The sequence below is a fragment of the Rhamphochromis longiceps genome, linkage group LG15, assembly GCF_057381845.1.
Source record: "Rhamphochromis longiceps isolate RC_006_pf linkage group LG15, R_longiceps_female_GT1.1, whole genome shotgun sequence".
Classification (NCBI taxonomy): Eukaryota; Metazoa; Chordata; class Actinopteri; order Cichliformes; family Cichlidae; genus Rhamphochromis; species Rhamphochromis longiceps.
The window spans coordinates 13,634,051-13,651,094 of NC_140571.1; the positions used below are offsets into that span (position 1 = coordinate 13,634,051).

Sequence of the window (17,044 nt, forward strand, 5' to 3'; positions counted from 1 at the left end):
CAAAGGCATTTGATATGCACTAGTTTGCGTACTAGTACTGATCCCTTGAGAGAACCACTATGCCAGCTGGGGTTTTTGTTATGTGATGTTGACACAACACAGCAGACCACCACTAATCTCCATCATACGTGACCTGCTCCAACCCTGGGTCAGACTTAAGGGTCATCAAATGACCAGATATAGGGGGCTAATAATCGCAAGAGCCTCTGTTTTTATGCTTCATGACTGGCTGTGACAGTGGACATTATTTCCTGCTACCGGGATAAATTGCATAATGTGACAAAATCCTATTCGTGTAGGACAATAAAAAGACAGGTGCTGTTAACAAATCCCCGTGTGTACTTGTGCAGGCGTTAAATTAGCCTTTCAATTCAGTTCATGACAAGAGTTGAGCTGTTTTTACACGTGAAGCATCAGAGCCACAGCCTCCTGTCTTTTAATGAGAGAATAAACAAACCAGTAGACATAATAGTGCAGCGCTTTTGTCAAGAAAAAGGGCAGAGAGCTAGTTAAATAGGGAGTCTGCCCCCCACATGAAAAAGAACACAGGGGAAAAGGGAGGAGGAAAGACGCCTGGGTGTTCCTGCAGCATTGTCGAGCCTTGTGCCTTTGAGGGACACCTGTCATTGGCTGGGCAGTTCACACAGGTGCCTTAACGCCGTCTGATTTGTTGTCCTTAAAATGAGGCTTCAGTCAACAGGTAATGGAAACAATGATGACGATCTTGAAGAAGAGAGCGAGGCAGAGTGGAGGGAGGGTGTAGTGGTGGAGAAAAAATGGATTCTTTAGAAGGCACCTGAGGGTTTTGTGTGAGATAATCTGTTTGCCTTTTACTCACAGTCCTTCTTTTGTCGGGTGGAGGAAGGCGTATCGATGTGTTTGCGGTGCTCAGACTGTTGCTCAAGGATCGCTCTCTCAAGAAACTCCTCCTGCGAGTGGTCCGTTCAAATTCACTTATCTATCCTCAGTCCCCTCTCATTTACCCCTTTCGTAACCTCGGATGTTTCCATGGCTACACAACCCCAGCCAAGGCCTGGGTAGCTGGAGGGCCGCGCAAAATCGTGGTCTGTCACGGCACTTTGCCAAGAACCAGTTCCTAATAATGTGATACTGTTACACCATCACCCACACCCTGGTTTCAGGATCCAAACAGCAGGGCTTGTTCCTACCACGTTGTTTGTGTTGACGTTTTGCATGCATGTGTGTGTGTGTGTGTGTATTTATGTGTGTGTGGTCCAACTGCTTGGGGAATGCCAAGTTCCCTCTCACCCTGTGTGGAATGTGGCATGCAAAGCAGACCTGTGTGGTTGTGTGTGTGTGTGTGTGTGTGTGGAAGCAGGAGATTAGAGCTAAGACCAAAGAATTAAAAGAATCAAGGGCAATAATGATGTGAAAAGTGTAATTTATAAAACACACCTAATTCTAATTTATCTGACAGCTGCAGCTACTATCAGCTTTTTCTGTGTGTGTGTTTTTTAGCCGTTTGGGTCACTGAAAAACTCCTTGCACTGTGAAGATTTCATAAACTCTGTTTCTGGATCTGTGTGTGAGCAAATAAAACAAAGATTTTGTCTTGTAAGTCACAGGTGTGTGCCTATCTCCTGTACTGACATCAGACCGTGCGGTTACTGTTTGTAGGCTTTGTTTGTGGGGGGTTTACACGTGAATGCAGATAGTTTTCAGACTAAAAGCATTAAACGCCCTTTAAAAAAATACAGCCTGAATTCTAGTTCCGGTATCATCCTGTATCAGACCACTATATCTCACCATTTCTCAGCTATTAAACATTTCAATTATTCTACCTATTACCTTACCATTTGTACTATTTGTCTACTTGTAATTACATGACAATTTGTGACTAATTTCACATATTAATCCATTATGGTTAGCTAACAATTTTGTTTGTATTAGAAAACAATGTAATTCCTTTTCCTTGTTTTCATCAATTGTTAATTTATACTGTTTGCCAACAGTCTGTTATACGCTTTGTGAAAATAATGACAGTTTATAATCCAGATAAGCATTTTAAACTGTTAGCCATACTATAGGTATTTTTAATAATTTATTAACTATTTAACCATTATGGTTAGGTAACAGTTTTGTTTGTGGTCTTCGATGACAACTTAACTAGATTATCCATACTTTTATATTAAATCATGCTTATCATACCAAGAACTATTTTTTTTTACCTTCATTGTCCCATATATTTAGAAACATTTCCAGCTTTTTATTCAAACGTATTGTCTTTTAATATCTTATTCATGAGTTTAGCTAGTTGCTATATTTCAGCGATATCAATTATAAACTTTTTCCTCAGTTATCTATACCATTAATGCTTTTTACATATATGTAAAACAAGCTGGGTCTATTTTTGTTCTGTTTTTGCCCATTATCTTTCTTAAGTCCCAAATTTCAACAGCTTATTAACCTAAATTCTGAAAACTCAGATCAGTTCAGTTCTTTTAGTTATTTTAACAGCTGAGTTGATCATTCCACCTATACTCTGGCTAACCATACATAACCTAGCACTTCAACAATGTCTTATAGAGCCTCTGAATTGTAAATTTAGGCAAAAAGTCCCCCACATGCAAATCCAAATGCTTACGTGCTCATTATTCAGGATGTTTTGTGTTTTTTTCTTTTAACCACAGCCCAACAACTTAGTATCTCACAAAGATAGAATCACCCAAATGCATGCAGGTAATATATACAGCTGTTACAGTAGTAAATTTAAAAGTGATCTATACCATCGCAGTATTATGGCACATCTACCTTTTCTCCTTTATCACATCACAGCCACAGGTGGAAACCGGTTACTGTGAGAAATGGTGGTTTAATAACCATCTCTATTTAGAGCGAGGCTGACCTTTCTACACCCAAGACTGTCTCCTGTTTCCCCTCTGCCTCTTTATCTGTGGCCATGGTGATAAGGGCACAATGTGTGTGTTTTGTGTGTATGTTCTGCAAGTCCACATCTGCTAATGTGTGTGTTAATGAACGCTGTCTTGGTGTTATTTCCTCTTTTCTACCAAACCCTAACCAAATAAAGGTAATTGAATGAGAGTGCGTCCACTTTGTGTGTGAACATGTGTGACTTTACTCCTCTGTAAACATGTTTGCAGAGCATTAACTGCAGAAAGAAGGCTGAGCTTACGTTGGAATGTGTTTTCTTTTGTTGAAAAGTAGCTCTTTAACATATTTTACCACCTGGATTAACAAAAAGTGGCTGCGTTTCCTTTTAGATATGGCAGACCTTTATAACTTCAGAGAAAAGAGATTAACTCAGTCCTTAAATTTTGGATTTTACAATTCCAGCCAGTTTTTCAAATGGAAGAAGCAAAGTGTTCTTTGGCAGCCAGCTCATAAATGAGCCAGACGGTCGAGAAAGACATTATATGGCAGCGGCCAAGGGATCAGCTCTCTTCTTTATCTGTTTCCTTCTCACAGACTGGAATGTTAATGGTGGCTTTGTGAGGAGTCCTCTGGAGTGACTGACAGCCGAGTGGCAGCTCTCAAAGACTCTTAATGGAAGAAAGAAACCTTTTCTTTAATTTGAAGCAGCATCTGAGTTCCTTGTTTCATGAAATGGTTATATAACATGTCTATTCACATGAACTGCCTTGCATAGTGCAAGAAAACATGGTTTCCAGCAAACAAATGAGATGCTAATAGATATCGAACATGTGGAGTTGGACATTAAAGGTTTACGAATAAGAGACGACAGGTCATTCCAGAAAGACTTTGTTTCAGAATTGTTCTTGGATCAATATTAATTCAGTTCAATTCCGGTGCAAAATCTTTCTATAAAAGAATAATAGTTTCATGTTTTAAAAATCATACTTTGCACATGTTTTTATAATATAAAACACAGCAGTTTGTTCTGTAGCGATAACAAAAGGGCTAAAACTTACAGCTGAATAAGATAAATCTTTACTTTCTTTTTTGCTGCACTAGTCAAGGCTTTAAAGGCATCTTTGAGCTGGAAGCAGTGATGTAGTTCTTTAAATGAAGGCTAGGCTAGCATGGTTACAACTCTCTGCATATGGAAATGGGATGGAATAAGAGATTAAGTAGTGCATCATAAAATTATACAACTCGAGAATGCTTAAAATTGTTAAGTATCAAGAAATTAATTATCAACAGATGGTACTGTTTAATGTGCAATAAATGAATGTCTGCGGTTCTGCTTTCTTGCTTTCTCACAGGCTATCTGTCCAAAGTGTTGAGGAACTACACAGCGAGGGCTTGTGACGGAGACTTCCTGACGGTGCGCTGCCCTTCGCGTGCCACCATCACCATCCAGTCAGCTTTCTATGGAAGAAGAGGTGCTTCTGATCCCCAGCAGTGCCCTCAGACCTACCAGGCCCTCCTAAGCTCCTATAAAGCTCGGGAGGATGATCGATATTGCTCTGTGTCCACTGCACTACAGGTAAATAGCCAGGCTCATTCCTTTTGCGCTATTACATCATCATTATTCACAACTGTATTGAGTTGGTATTTACCAGACTTTTCCTAAGAATAAAGAATCTCCTCCCACATTTGGCATCCCGCCTTCTGTAAGTCACTTCTTAATGCACTGCCTTTCTTTTTTGGGTTGAGAGAAAGTGTTCTGTAAAAGGTTCAAATTAGCCAAGGGTTAAACTCTGGAGAACCAACGATTATGTAATGCTTTGTGGGAACGTTTTCCGGCAAATTACACTCTCTAAAGAGGAAGCAGGCTTGTATGTTCCTGTGACACAAAGCGATTTCATGGGGTCTTTGCTTTAGCATCCTCTCCCAAATTGGGATGCAGCTGGACAAGGAGACCCGCTTTGCAGCACCAACACAAACACACACAAACACATCCTGTTCGGCATTCATTCAGTTGTTCGGTTTATTCTTAGGCTCCCCTGCCTTTTAGCATCAAACACCCTCCGTTTCCATAATAGATAGGGCTGCCATGAATGCACAGACACAGAGGCTGCATTGTGTCGAAGTGAGAGAATGACTGCCGTGCCACCCACATGAGCACCACCTGTTCGTGACCTTTGGTTTGCTGGCCTTACAGAAAGAATGCCTCCATCTACTAATGCTTGTTTAGTGATGCCTCAGGTTGACCAAGTGACATTTGTCCTTATCTTTTAACCTAATTATTTTCAAATCCCATTTATACTGATTCATTACTTTTTGTGCAATCAAACTTTACACCATAGAGATTTTGCAAGTAGCAAATATTTAGAATTTTTGCTGTAAAAAGGCAGATTAATCAATTCATTTCTGTCTGCCAGTAACTGAGTTCATAATTGTTTAATTAACATAACATAACTTTCTCACAGTGAAATTTTGGCAATAGCATTCAATAATATCTTTTTTTTTTAGATTTTCAGCATGTAGTCTGATGGATGTGAAAATTCAGCCTTTGCTGTGTGCTTAATCTGTGATATGTAGAGTCATTCTTTGGTGTATTCAGTAAAAAGCTTTGTCTTATTTTGTATTCTTTCTGACTGTCAACACAGTTGGCACTGAAACTTGTCTGGGAAGATGAACACCTTCACTGAGCCTTCTAAGGTTACTTATTGTCACCAGATTCATGCTCAAAAGGGGAATTTTGGTGTGTGGCGGGGAGATCCTCTCAAAAATGAGCGTGATCTTATTTATTTCCTATTTGAAAAGCTGTGAAAAGACTTTAATTTGTTGCTATGTGGATTAAACGGAGCTGAAGCAGTCTGATAAAAGAGACCAACAATGGCCATCACTTTGCAACATAATTAATTCTTCAGCACGAACACATGTGGTCGTTTCTCCTAAAGATATCGCTCTTTAAAAAACACAAACTTAAATATACTTTGTAACAAACAGGATCAAATATTGCATTTACTGCCTGTTTGCAAGCATGGATCAGTACCCAGCCATGTGCATGTTATTAATGTAACAGCTAATTCAGTTCAGTGGTTTACTGTGTTTTTTTGTTTATGTAATACAGTGGACGTACACAGAAGAATAAGACTTCTCATTCAGTGCTTATTGTTTCATTATTTGATTTGGTTTTCTTGTTAGATCTGCTGACAACAAAAAGTATATTTCCAGACGTATTAGTCTTAATTGGCACCACAGTGAGGACCTTCTTGTCTATTTAGTGTGTTTTTAGGTGGAAGTCCACAAATTACGTTTGTTATCTTACCCCGGCACTATTTCAGTGGTAATTCATGTCTCTTTCCGTGCTTTTTCATAACTAATGCAACTCTTTTAATATTTAATTTAAGGGAGGCTCTGAACTGAAACCTTTCAGCTATTCCTGTGTGTTGGATTGGTCACTGGGCTTATAGCAGGCTAAAACATGAGAAAACAAAGTGGGTGAACTGATGCCATATACCCTAATAGCTATAAGCAACCTGTTTGAAGTGGTTTTAGGGGTTTTTTGCTGCTGGTCTCACTATCATTGGCTTGTTGTTTTCCCTCTAAACGTGCCTTTGTTCTTCTCCCGTTTTGTGTCACTTTGCTTCAGAAAATGCAGGACGAGTGCCAAGACAGAAGGAGCTGTCAAGTCCTTGTCAACAGCCGCGTGTTTGGGACGGACCAGTGTCCTGGGAGCAGTAAATACCTAATTGTCTGGTACAAATGCAGACCGAGTAAGTCCCTCGTCGCCCCGCGTTGTGACAGTGACAAAAATCTCTGTCCCTCCCTGTGCTTGAACCATTCTTTCTTTGTTTCCCCCCCTCACAACGCCAATACACAATACACAAGGGTGGTGTCAGGTCAAAACCAAACTAGTACACTAACAATCAAAGGAAATCCCAAATCAACCTTTAAAATTGTGTACCAAGGCTCTCCCCTGTAGCCACTTATAAATATCTGAATTTGAAATAGAAATTGGGGCTGAGCTATACTTTTTAATATATTACAGGTGATGATTATGCTTTTTCATCATTCTGTGAGGTACATGCCCGTAGAGTAGATGCTCATAATAGGTTTTTCCAACACAGCTGGACTCTTTACTGACTCTTTACTTTATCTAGCATCAGGATGTGGTATGTGTAGCTAACCCAAAAGCCAAAGTGCCATTGTTTGTCATGATAAAGCACTATGTCAATTAGTGGACATGCTATATATTTGAAATCAAGTATATTGGCAACAATTGAGGAATAAGGCTGGCTGCACAGGCAATACTGAATCTGCATCAATCAGTACTGGACACTGACAACCATATGTTATAGCCTCATACTCACTGGATGAAGAGACTATATCTGTTGTGATCGTGGCTGTCTAATCTGTATCTGTTATAAAAAACCTCAGATGGAAGGAGCTAGCTAACACCTCTCCAGCTGTGACTGGAGACCTTCTATAATATGTTATAACTATAGAGGCCATCTTTCATCTTAATCTGTCATTTCTGATTGAATTTAATTCTCTTATTTTCTGTTATTTTTATTAGCATGTATTTCTATTCGTATGTTCGGCACTTTGGTCAGTGGTTGCTGTTTTTAAAGTGTGTTTGTCATGGTCCTGGGTCGGTGACCCAGCGCTTTTAGTTATCATTTTCTAGTTTATGATGATGATGATTATTATTGTTTGAGTTCTGTGTGTTATATTTGGTCTGCCTTTGAGTCTGTCTCTGTCTATGGTGTCACCCCATCTGTTTGTGAATCTGTCTGTTTAGTTCAATGTCTTGCCTGGTTCCATGTGTCTGAGTTTCCTGTTTTATTGTGAAGGTTTGTGTCATATGTGAGTGTGCTCAGTTACGTTTCCCCTGTCTCGTCAGCTGTGATTTCTCCCAGGTGTGTTCCCCTTCTGTCTCTCATCCCTTGATTACTGCCGTCTGTGTATTTAAGCCCTGTGTTTCTCTGTGTCAGTGTCGCGTCGTACCCTCAACTAGCTGTGTGTTCTGCTTCTATGTTCCTAGTGTTTGGTCTCCTGCTCCAGTTTAGTGTTTCTTTCCAGTGTTTCAGTCCTTGGTTCCTCTGTTCTGACTTTTGGTTTTCTTTTGGTGAGTTTAGTTTGTACGAGGTTTTTCCCAGCAATAAAGCTGCGCCTTAAGTTTCACTTCCGTGTCTGAGTTCTGCATTTTGGGTCCACCACTCCTGCTTGCCTGCCACACAGCGATTCATGACAGTGTTATAAATAAAGTTGGTATGGCTTGGCTTGGATGACATTCATGGTAGCATGCAGTAAGGAGCATTTTGCTGTTTCAGCAGCTTGACCGTTATATGGCAGCCTGTTAATAGTAACGTTTGGTCTTCAACTGGAAAAACATGCTGTGACTTTGCTTATCCCGTTTATATACTTTGCAGCAGGTAGACACATAGCTTTAATGCTGGTCAAAATTTTCTTAAGTATATCTCATTCATATATTGACGCTGTTTCACTCTAGCCTCACACTTTTGCATTTGCTACTGACTAAATTTAAGCTTTTTGTTTCAGATGGAAATCCCAAACAATACTCTTGAGCATAAGGGGGTCAGACCTGGCAAGAGTATTTAAATGTATTTCTCATTTAACTACTTTTTGTAGGGAAAACCTTTTCTATAATTTTTCTATAAAGTCTGCATTAATTTAGGCATCAGTATCCGTGTGACTTCCCTCTGTGCTGCTTCTTTTATCTGAAAAAACCCCCGCTTTTTGCGTGCCTCGCTGTTTATCCTTGTCCATCGTTCCCCTTGTGATCCAGGAAGTTAAGAGTATCACTCCGGAGGGGAGCCACAGCAGTGCAGTAATCCCACCCTGATTCTAGTATTCATTCGTCGCTCAGTCCTGTGCTGAGCCGAGCCGCACTGAGCTGTGCAAAAGTTCACACAAGAGTGCCCACAACTCAGCATTAATCCACTGATCCCCCTGCCTTTCCTACTTGTTCCTTTCTCCACTGGACCCCAGGACCAATCAGCAGCTCTTTGTTCACTGTCACTTAACCAATGACTTCTCGGGGGGGAAGAGAGAAAGGCTGCATGGGGTGTTAGTGAGGTGCAACGGGCAGGTGTCACTGCCTCTGAAAAGAGAGGTGGCTAGAGGATGGTGTTAGTGAAGGAGAACAGGGAGGGTCTGAGACAGAACAAGAGTGAGTCCATCACAAAGAAGTATAACAAACTAGTCCTGAACATTTTCTTTGCTTTCTCTCTCACTTTTCTTTTCTGCATTCCTGTTCCACTTCCCACATGGATATAGAAACACTCTGCTGTTGTGTTTTTAGTTGCAGGCCAGTGGAGCTACTTCTTGCTGTCACAGGTCACTTTGGGTGGATGTGTCAGAGGAATGCCTCTGCATGGCTCTACATGTCCACCAATCTGTCCTCCCTCTGTCTCATGCCCATTACTCTGAATGAAAAATGGAGTCTGTGCTCTGCGCATATGATAAACTGCTAAGCAGAGGTTCTAATTTAGTGGTTCTAATTTGTATCTAATCAGCAAATATCCAGGAAATGAAAACTTATATCAAATATTATTAAATAATTTTTTTTTGGTTGACAAGCTTTCTTCTTTCTCTCTCTGTATCCACAGATGAGTATAAGAGTAAGGTGGTCTGTGAGGAAGATAAGATGAGGCTAAGCTGCAAACAGGGAATGCAGATCGCCGTCTACTCCGCCATGTTCGGCCGAACTCTGCAGGGCACCCTCGAGTGTCCCCTTCTCCACAGGAGGTCTCCATCAGTGGGTGAGAAACCTTCTTGTTTTCCTTTTCTGTCACTTCAAGTATGCAGTGTTTAAAAATCTACTTCGCTCTTGAAAGCTGTATTTTTTGGCAGTTTTTTTTAATAGTTCGTGATCATTCAATGACTTCCTTTTTTACAAAGGTGCCTCGATCGTGTGATTGTGTCATGTATTTTCATGAAAGGTGGCACTTTTTGCACATTTGTATCATTCCTCATATAATCAATTTAGGGGTCAGTCCGAGGTCAGGGGAGGAGTAATAAGTAAGGAGTCATAAAACAAGACACTAGCTTGGCTTGCAAATCAGGCCTACATGTGTTTGCATGAAGTTAAAAAGAGTCTCCTTGTCGTGCTAATGCTCTTATACATATTAATGAATGGGAAGAGTGCAACTTCAGGTCGCCGTTTTTTTGCTAAAAGACAAAAATGCCTTGCAGCGAAGACATAATCTAAACATTCAGGTGTCATTACATTGAGCAGATGTGAAAAATGAAAAGGTTTTAATAATGAGCGTTACACGCCTGGACTCGAACTCCAGTGAACCACAAAGAGAACTACAAATACAGTCAGGTTCAAAACACCTGCTGAATCCCCCCTTCATGAAATGTCTTTGACGTGGGCGATATTGCCTTGAGATGCTGTTGTGGTTTGGAAACCTTCATTCCTTCATTTCCTCCACTTTCTTTGACTGAGAGGCTCTAGAGCAAACACTGGTCTGTCACACCCATCCCTGATGTCATCTATTCAAACCTCTTTGCACTTCTTCCACAATCACTGGTTGATAATTTCACTTTTAGAAGCAATTTACCTTTTGTCATTTCATCATCTTGTTCTCGGAGCATTTTGAGATAAAGAAAACCACCACTGAGCATCAGGTAGACACACACTAACGTGCACACATTGCCAGGGGAATGAGGAGGAATGTAGATCAGATGTCCCTGTCATCAAAAGCACTGAGTTTGGACTGTTGAAAAGGAACATATTGAGTTCCCTCCAAGTATGCATGTTTGTTATGTGCATGTGTGAGTGCATGGGATACCCAAATGTACCCCTGGCCTTGTTTAGAGGAATGTTAATGACTTTAAACTTGGATCCGTGGCAACTATTAGTATTAGTTTAACCACAGGTGCTGTTGTGGTGGCCTTGACCCTTTTGTCAGGTAGTCTTTTCCTCTGTACAAGGAGGAAGCATTGGACCAGACATGTGGCAAGTAGGTGTAGCAGGTGAGACAGGGCTGGTTTCAGATATGGTTTCAGACTCTGGGGTTAAATACAGTAGCTCTGAGTATTGATCAAAAATCTAATTGAAGCAGGGGAGACGTGGTGTTTACTGAAAAATCACATATTCACCATTAGTGTGTTTATGTCGACTGGAGACTCAGATACACACAAACGGCTGTTCGCCCACTTTATAGAATGAGTTTTCCTCTCTCCATCACATACACACATGTGTGTGCATGTAAACACTGCACTCACCCACAACCACCCCCTGAGCTGTTCCAGACAGTCTGGTGGTGCTGTAGTGGGATTTCCCCTGTCATCTCTATCTTTAATGTGGCTCTCATGTCACCTGGAGCAGGAAGTGAGGGTGTCTTAAGTGACAGCTTAGACAAACACTGTTAATTATTTCTAAATGCTTTCCCCCTTCTTTTTTTACCCTCCCGAAGCAGCGTGGAGCCTCAGCTGCATGTGTGTATTTGTGGTTCTACATGTCTGAATTAATCTTGAGGTTGGCAGTCGCTGTAAACGCAAGTTGGTTTTGTGTCTGTTTTGAATTTAAGTTTCCTTAAATGCAGGTTCAAATGTGCTAAACGGAATAGGTTATGGTAATCTCTCAAACCTTCCTGGCAAAGTTGCAGCCTGAGGTGTGGGATCAACCGCTGAACTCACACAGCTGACTGCACGGCCCAGGTATGCTGTGCATAGTGTAATGTTAAGGAATATTACAGTGCTTTGCTTGTACACTGTTAGATGCACAAATTTAGACAATTTAACACTAGCCACCTGCCAAATAGACAGAAATTTTTTGTGATAACTTGTGCTAGCTGTTGTCTAACAAACAAATGTCTTCTGGAGGTAATTTTCTAGTCAACTTATTTAACTTAATTAGATTTGCCACAAGGAATTTATGCCATGGAAAACCACTGTCTGCTTTCCTTTTGAATGCAAAAGTCCTGGAAAAGTATAGCAGGAAAAAACAAGTATGTACATAGACATGTACTCACAACACAAGGATTCTTTGATCTTGTCTTCTGGGTGGGAGTGGCGGAGTTGGACGGCTTTTGGCGGCGATGAAGAATCCTCAAAGTAAAGGGGCCTGCTTCAGCCCTCCTCTCTCATCTGCCCCATTACCACGATACATACCTCTTGACATCTAAATAGCCCCCCATGCTTGGCATGCAGGATCTTAGAGTGTGTTTTTTTTTTCTAAAATAAAAGGAAGGCCACTGTGCTTTCCCTTTTGAGTGTGTGCTTTGAAAACGATGGTTCAGACTTTAGTCTATTTGCAGGTTGGATACTAGATTATTGTGCACAGCTGCACACTTTAATACTTCCATTTTGGACTGCTTGTTCCATTTTTAGGGTGTGAGATACTTCACTGTAACTCTGTCTGTATTTATTGCAGACACTAATAGATGCAGAGCAGATAAGTAGCATGTTTATGCTGTTTTGGACTTTGCTGATATAGATATAGATTTATGTTAAATGTGCAGGTCTGTCTATTTAAATCAGTCCTGAAAGACCTGAGTTGACAGATTTCTGTCAACAAATTGTTACTGGTTGACTGTTTTTCCTAAAGTTTGCAAAAATATCATCAATGACATTTGTATACTGGCTATCATGAATTTCTCAGGCTGCATGTTTTCTATGATAACAAGCTCATGCAGGGTTAAGGTGATAACACACATAGCACACATACCAAATTCTCTGATTTGCTGGAATGATTGTGACATAACTTGCTATCGCCTTACAAACCCACACAAGCAAAATCCTCTGTACAGTACTGTGCAAAAGTCATCAAGCCCTTTGTATTTTACTAAGAATATAACAAACAATTGGAGTTATTTCTGGAAACATGCATAGGAGTACAGCATATGTGGCAAAAATAGAGTTTGTATTCAATATGACCACCTTTATTCTTAAACAGACCCCGAACTCCTTTAGGCAAAATTTCTTATAATTTCTTTAAATAGTCTTCTGATCGCAGATTCAGCTAAAGTAATGGACACAAACTTTGTGTTTTTGTGACAGGCTGCTTGTAACAAAGTGCCTAAAGATACATTTTAAGTTGTTTGTTAAGTGTAGACACAATGCTGGTTCATCCCTTGAATTAGGTGCCTTTTTTATGCATGAATGATTCAAAGGTTGGTGTTAATTGGCTTAACCAACAAAAGAGTCATCTGAAAATGGTCAGGGACGAGGACTGCAATTAAAATGAGTGAAAAAGCAGCCAATGTTTAAAGAAAAACTACTATAGCTAAAGATGACTTAAAAAAAAACTCAAGTTCCTGCTCCTTGCAAGCAAAAAGTGATGATATGAGGGGTGGCTCAAGACTTTTGAAAAGTATTGTTTATGTCTGGCTGTAAAATATGTTTCCAGAGAAGTGAAAGAACATTTTGGGGTAAATGCGTGTGGTGTTACCTTGGGTAAAAGGTTGTCTGTCAATGTATCATTGACATCTACTGAAAGCATTTGGCGTGTGCAGATCCTTTCACCTTATCACCATATCTGAAAGTCGCTCTTCTATTACACAAAGAGTTTAAATCCCACAACAATGAGTTAAACCTCCCTATTAAATGATACGTATTGCCGATGAGTCAGAACGAAAGAGGAGTCGAGTGTTTTCCATCCATTGTCTTGAAATTCCAGGAAAGGTGTGCGTGGGTGGAAAACTTGGACTGTTATGGTGGTTGTAGTGACAATTTACTAGGAAAGGTTGCTGTACTCTTTGCACGTGTGTGTTCATTTGTGTGTTTGGATATGTATGTGCTCTGAGGTGTGTTGCGTTTATTTGAAAACACACAGTTGCTGTACACCAACCTCAGAATGTATGACAGTGAAAATGCACTAACCTTACAGGACATCAGGCTTAATACATGTGCTCTGTGATGAGTGAAACTCAAGATGTGGCTTTCTACTGGATAAATTATTATCTTTTTTTCTTTTAAAACAATTGAATGACATGAAATGCCACATCACACAGCTTTAGGTGGTTTCTCCACCCAGAATCGCCCTTTCATTGTATTAGGAAATCAGCTCAGTAACTTTTCGAACTGTGTAATTCCTTTTAAGAAAAGTACTTGTAGGTGCTTTTCTGTGTGTGACCTCAGTTTATGTTTCCTGCTGTAATTAGTCATCATTGAGAGTAAGTGTGTGTTTGTTTGTGTATGCATGTGAATCTGTGTGCATGTGTGTGTGTATCCAGGAAGCTCCTCCCTTTCCTCATATGCTGCTTCTCTTGACTATGGGCCTACTCTTCTGAGCTATAGTCCTGTCCTTGTTGGGTGTGTGGAGGATAGAGGGGTGGTGGCCCAAGCTTGGAAAATTGGAGAGGGTAAAGGTTAGAGGTAACAGGGGTTATTCATGCCGTGTGTATGTGTGTGTGTGTGTGTGTGTGAGAGAGAGGGGAACTGTTGTATGCTTGTCTCTCTGTGTTAAGACCACTAATGAGAGCCAGAGGAGGTCAGGCCCTTGGGAGTGTTCTTTTAAACTACATAGAAATTCTGTGTGTGGCTGAGCTGGTGAACAAAGAATACATGTGTGTCTCCATCCTCTCTATCAGCTCCTGAACCTCTAAGTCCCACCCCATTTTCTGTGAGCTCTGTGCTCAGCTAATCACCCAGTCAGCGAATCTAAGGTGCGGCTAATGGGGGTCTGTCTGTCAGTGGACTTGGCTTGTCAGGCCCTCCGGACAGGAAAAAAGAGCGGCAGAGAAAATTGAGGCACATTCGTCAGAGCAGGAGGTTATTGAACTGAATCAGAATCAGAATACTTTATTAAGCCCTAAGGAAATTATGTAATTATGTAACGGCGGTAATATATTTATATATTGCTATAAACAGTGATCATAAAATTAACTAGTACAAATGTACATATTGTAGAAAAATATAATGTGATTAATAAAGGAAATAAAAGCCAATAGTTACAACATTGATCTCTGTCATAGACACAGACTGCTTATCAGTTTGTCTTACATAAACAGATAATAAACTGCTAATATGGATAATAAACTTTCACATTAAACGCCTCCTCACCACTTTATTATGTACACCATGGTAATACTGGGTTGAACCCCCTTTTGCTTTCAGACCTGTGTTATTTCGGCATAGATTCCTCTGAGATTCTGTTCCATATTAACATGATAGCATCACACAGTTGCTGCAGATTTGTTCTATGATGCAAATCTCTCATTTCACCATATCCCTTTTTGATTGAGAAGTGGGGATTGAGGAGGCCAACTGAGTACATGTTCAAGAAATCAGTTTGAGATGATCTAAGCTTTGAGACATGGTGAGTTATTCTGCTGGAACCAGCCATATTAAGATGGTTACTGTGCGGTCATAAAAGGGATGGATATCGTCAGCAACAATATTCAGGAAGGGTGTGGCATTGAAATGATGCTCAACTAGTACTAGGGTGTCCAAAATGTGCCAAGAAAATATCCCTCACACCATTATGCCACCATCAGCTGGCTGAACCTTAGATACGAGCCAGGGTGAATTCTGACGCACAGATTAAGCACATTCTGACGCTTCCTCTGAATGCTGCAGTAGAAATCAAGGCTCGTGTGACCGTGCAACTTTTTTCATCTGTTGTGCGGTTTTACTTAGATGTACCTGCACGTCAAATGTACTTAATGACTTGTACCATAGTCCTACTTCTGTCCTGTCCTCAGGATGCAGCTCAACATGTAAAGTCTGGCACTGCAAATTTAACGGTAAGGTAAGAAAATTAGTAATTTACTAAATCAAAACAAAGTTGAGTTGCCATTTTCATAATTTAAAAAAAATTATAAACAAATTAGAAACCAAGTTTTTCCCATAAGTTTAAGACTGATGGCAGAATTCAAATGAACTTTTTTTTTTTTTTACATTACTCCACATGTTTTAAGTGACAGCAGGAATTATTCCACCTTTGAGTTATGGTCCTTCATATCCAGTTACTCTCACTGGTTCCCACAGGCTTTCACCTCACTACATCCTGGTTGGGAATTCCACTATGTCAGCTCCAGCTGGGGGTGTACCCGTTTGATCTGTGTCCAGTTGAACCAACAGTGATTCAGGCTTACTTCATTGAGAAGCTTAATGCTTTGCATATGCTGTGACCTGTAACCACACAAGATTTATGGAACAGATTTCCCCGCAATTTAGTTATATAACATAAACTGTAAAATAAGTCTCCTGCTTATAAGACAGGCCTGCACGGTTACAGGCCATCCAAGGAATTCCCAATTTTGATATTATGCATGACCGCTAGATTACCCTCAAACACTTCCAGGCTATGACATTTAACCTTTAGCCATAATTTGTTGAGGCTTGCTGACACTTGAACCAAGTCTTAGCCAGCATGCCCTCGATAGCTTTTTTCTGCACTTCTCCTTCTGCGTGGGCCACCAAGACAGCCGAGTGTCCATTTTCAAAGGCTCATTTCCTTGTGTTGTTTTTAGGGGTTAGATGGCCCGTGGGGGGCCCGGGAAGCATCCATGTGGAACCAAGGGCCCTCCACATTCCCACAAGACCACAACAGGAGTTGATTAGTGCTTCTCACACCTTTATCCTTAGTGTCACTGGAGTCATGTGGAGATATGTAGAATGGGAATTCCACTGGGACTGCACCTTTGAGTACTTTTATATTTCCTTTGCTGCTTAACTCATTTGCAGATTATTGGCTTAGAAGTGCCATGTCATCTTCTGCAGCTGTGTTACAATTATGGAATAAAGGAATGAAATCAAAGCCAAAAAACGAGGAGAGGAGTTGGCTGGTGCTTAGCGATGATGTATGAGAGGCGTATCCATTACTTTGACTGGTCTCCATACACAAACACTCACACACCCACATGTATTGGATCAGATATCCTTTAGACAATGTAAGGCCTGCGGAAGGTTCTCTATGTGGGTCTGATGTGGACACAAACTCCATCATGGGATCTGAGATGTGTGTGTATGTGTGTCTTTGTAAGTGTCACGCCATCTAAGAACACAGAGCATAAGAAATGTAAATCGATAATAGTTATTGGGGAAGTAGTTTGGACTTTCAGTCCATTTATATAGAAAATATGTTAACAGAAATCTTCATTTTTTTAAAAATGCGTTTGCCTGTATTTTTAACAGAAATCCACATTTTACAATGCTAGTGGAATTTTTCTGTAGACTATAGTTGATGATCCAGTGGAATAGACATTACTGAGATGTGGGTTTTACAACAGAG

At 40.4% G+C, this 17,044-nt stretch overlaps 1 protein-coding gene across 1 annotated transcript in view; it reads left to right on the forward strand.

Annotated features, from left to right (window-relative positions):
- eva1aa (eva-1 homolog A, regulator of programmed cell death a) overlaps positions 1 to 17,044 on the forward strand; it is a 77,091-nt gene that overhangs the window by 17,890 nt on the left and 42,157 nt on the right. The window contains exons 2-4 of the mRNA XM_085381263.1: positions 4,206 to 4,429; positions 6,485 to 6,608; positions 9,468 to 9,620. Coding sequence (XP_085237389.1) covers positions 4,206 to 4,429; positions 6,485 to 6,608; positions 9,468 to 9,620 — 501 coding nt within the window. The remainder of the gene's footprint in view (positions 1 to 4,205; positions 4,430 to 6,484; positions 6,609 to 9,467; positions 9,621 to 17,044) is intronic.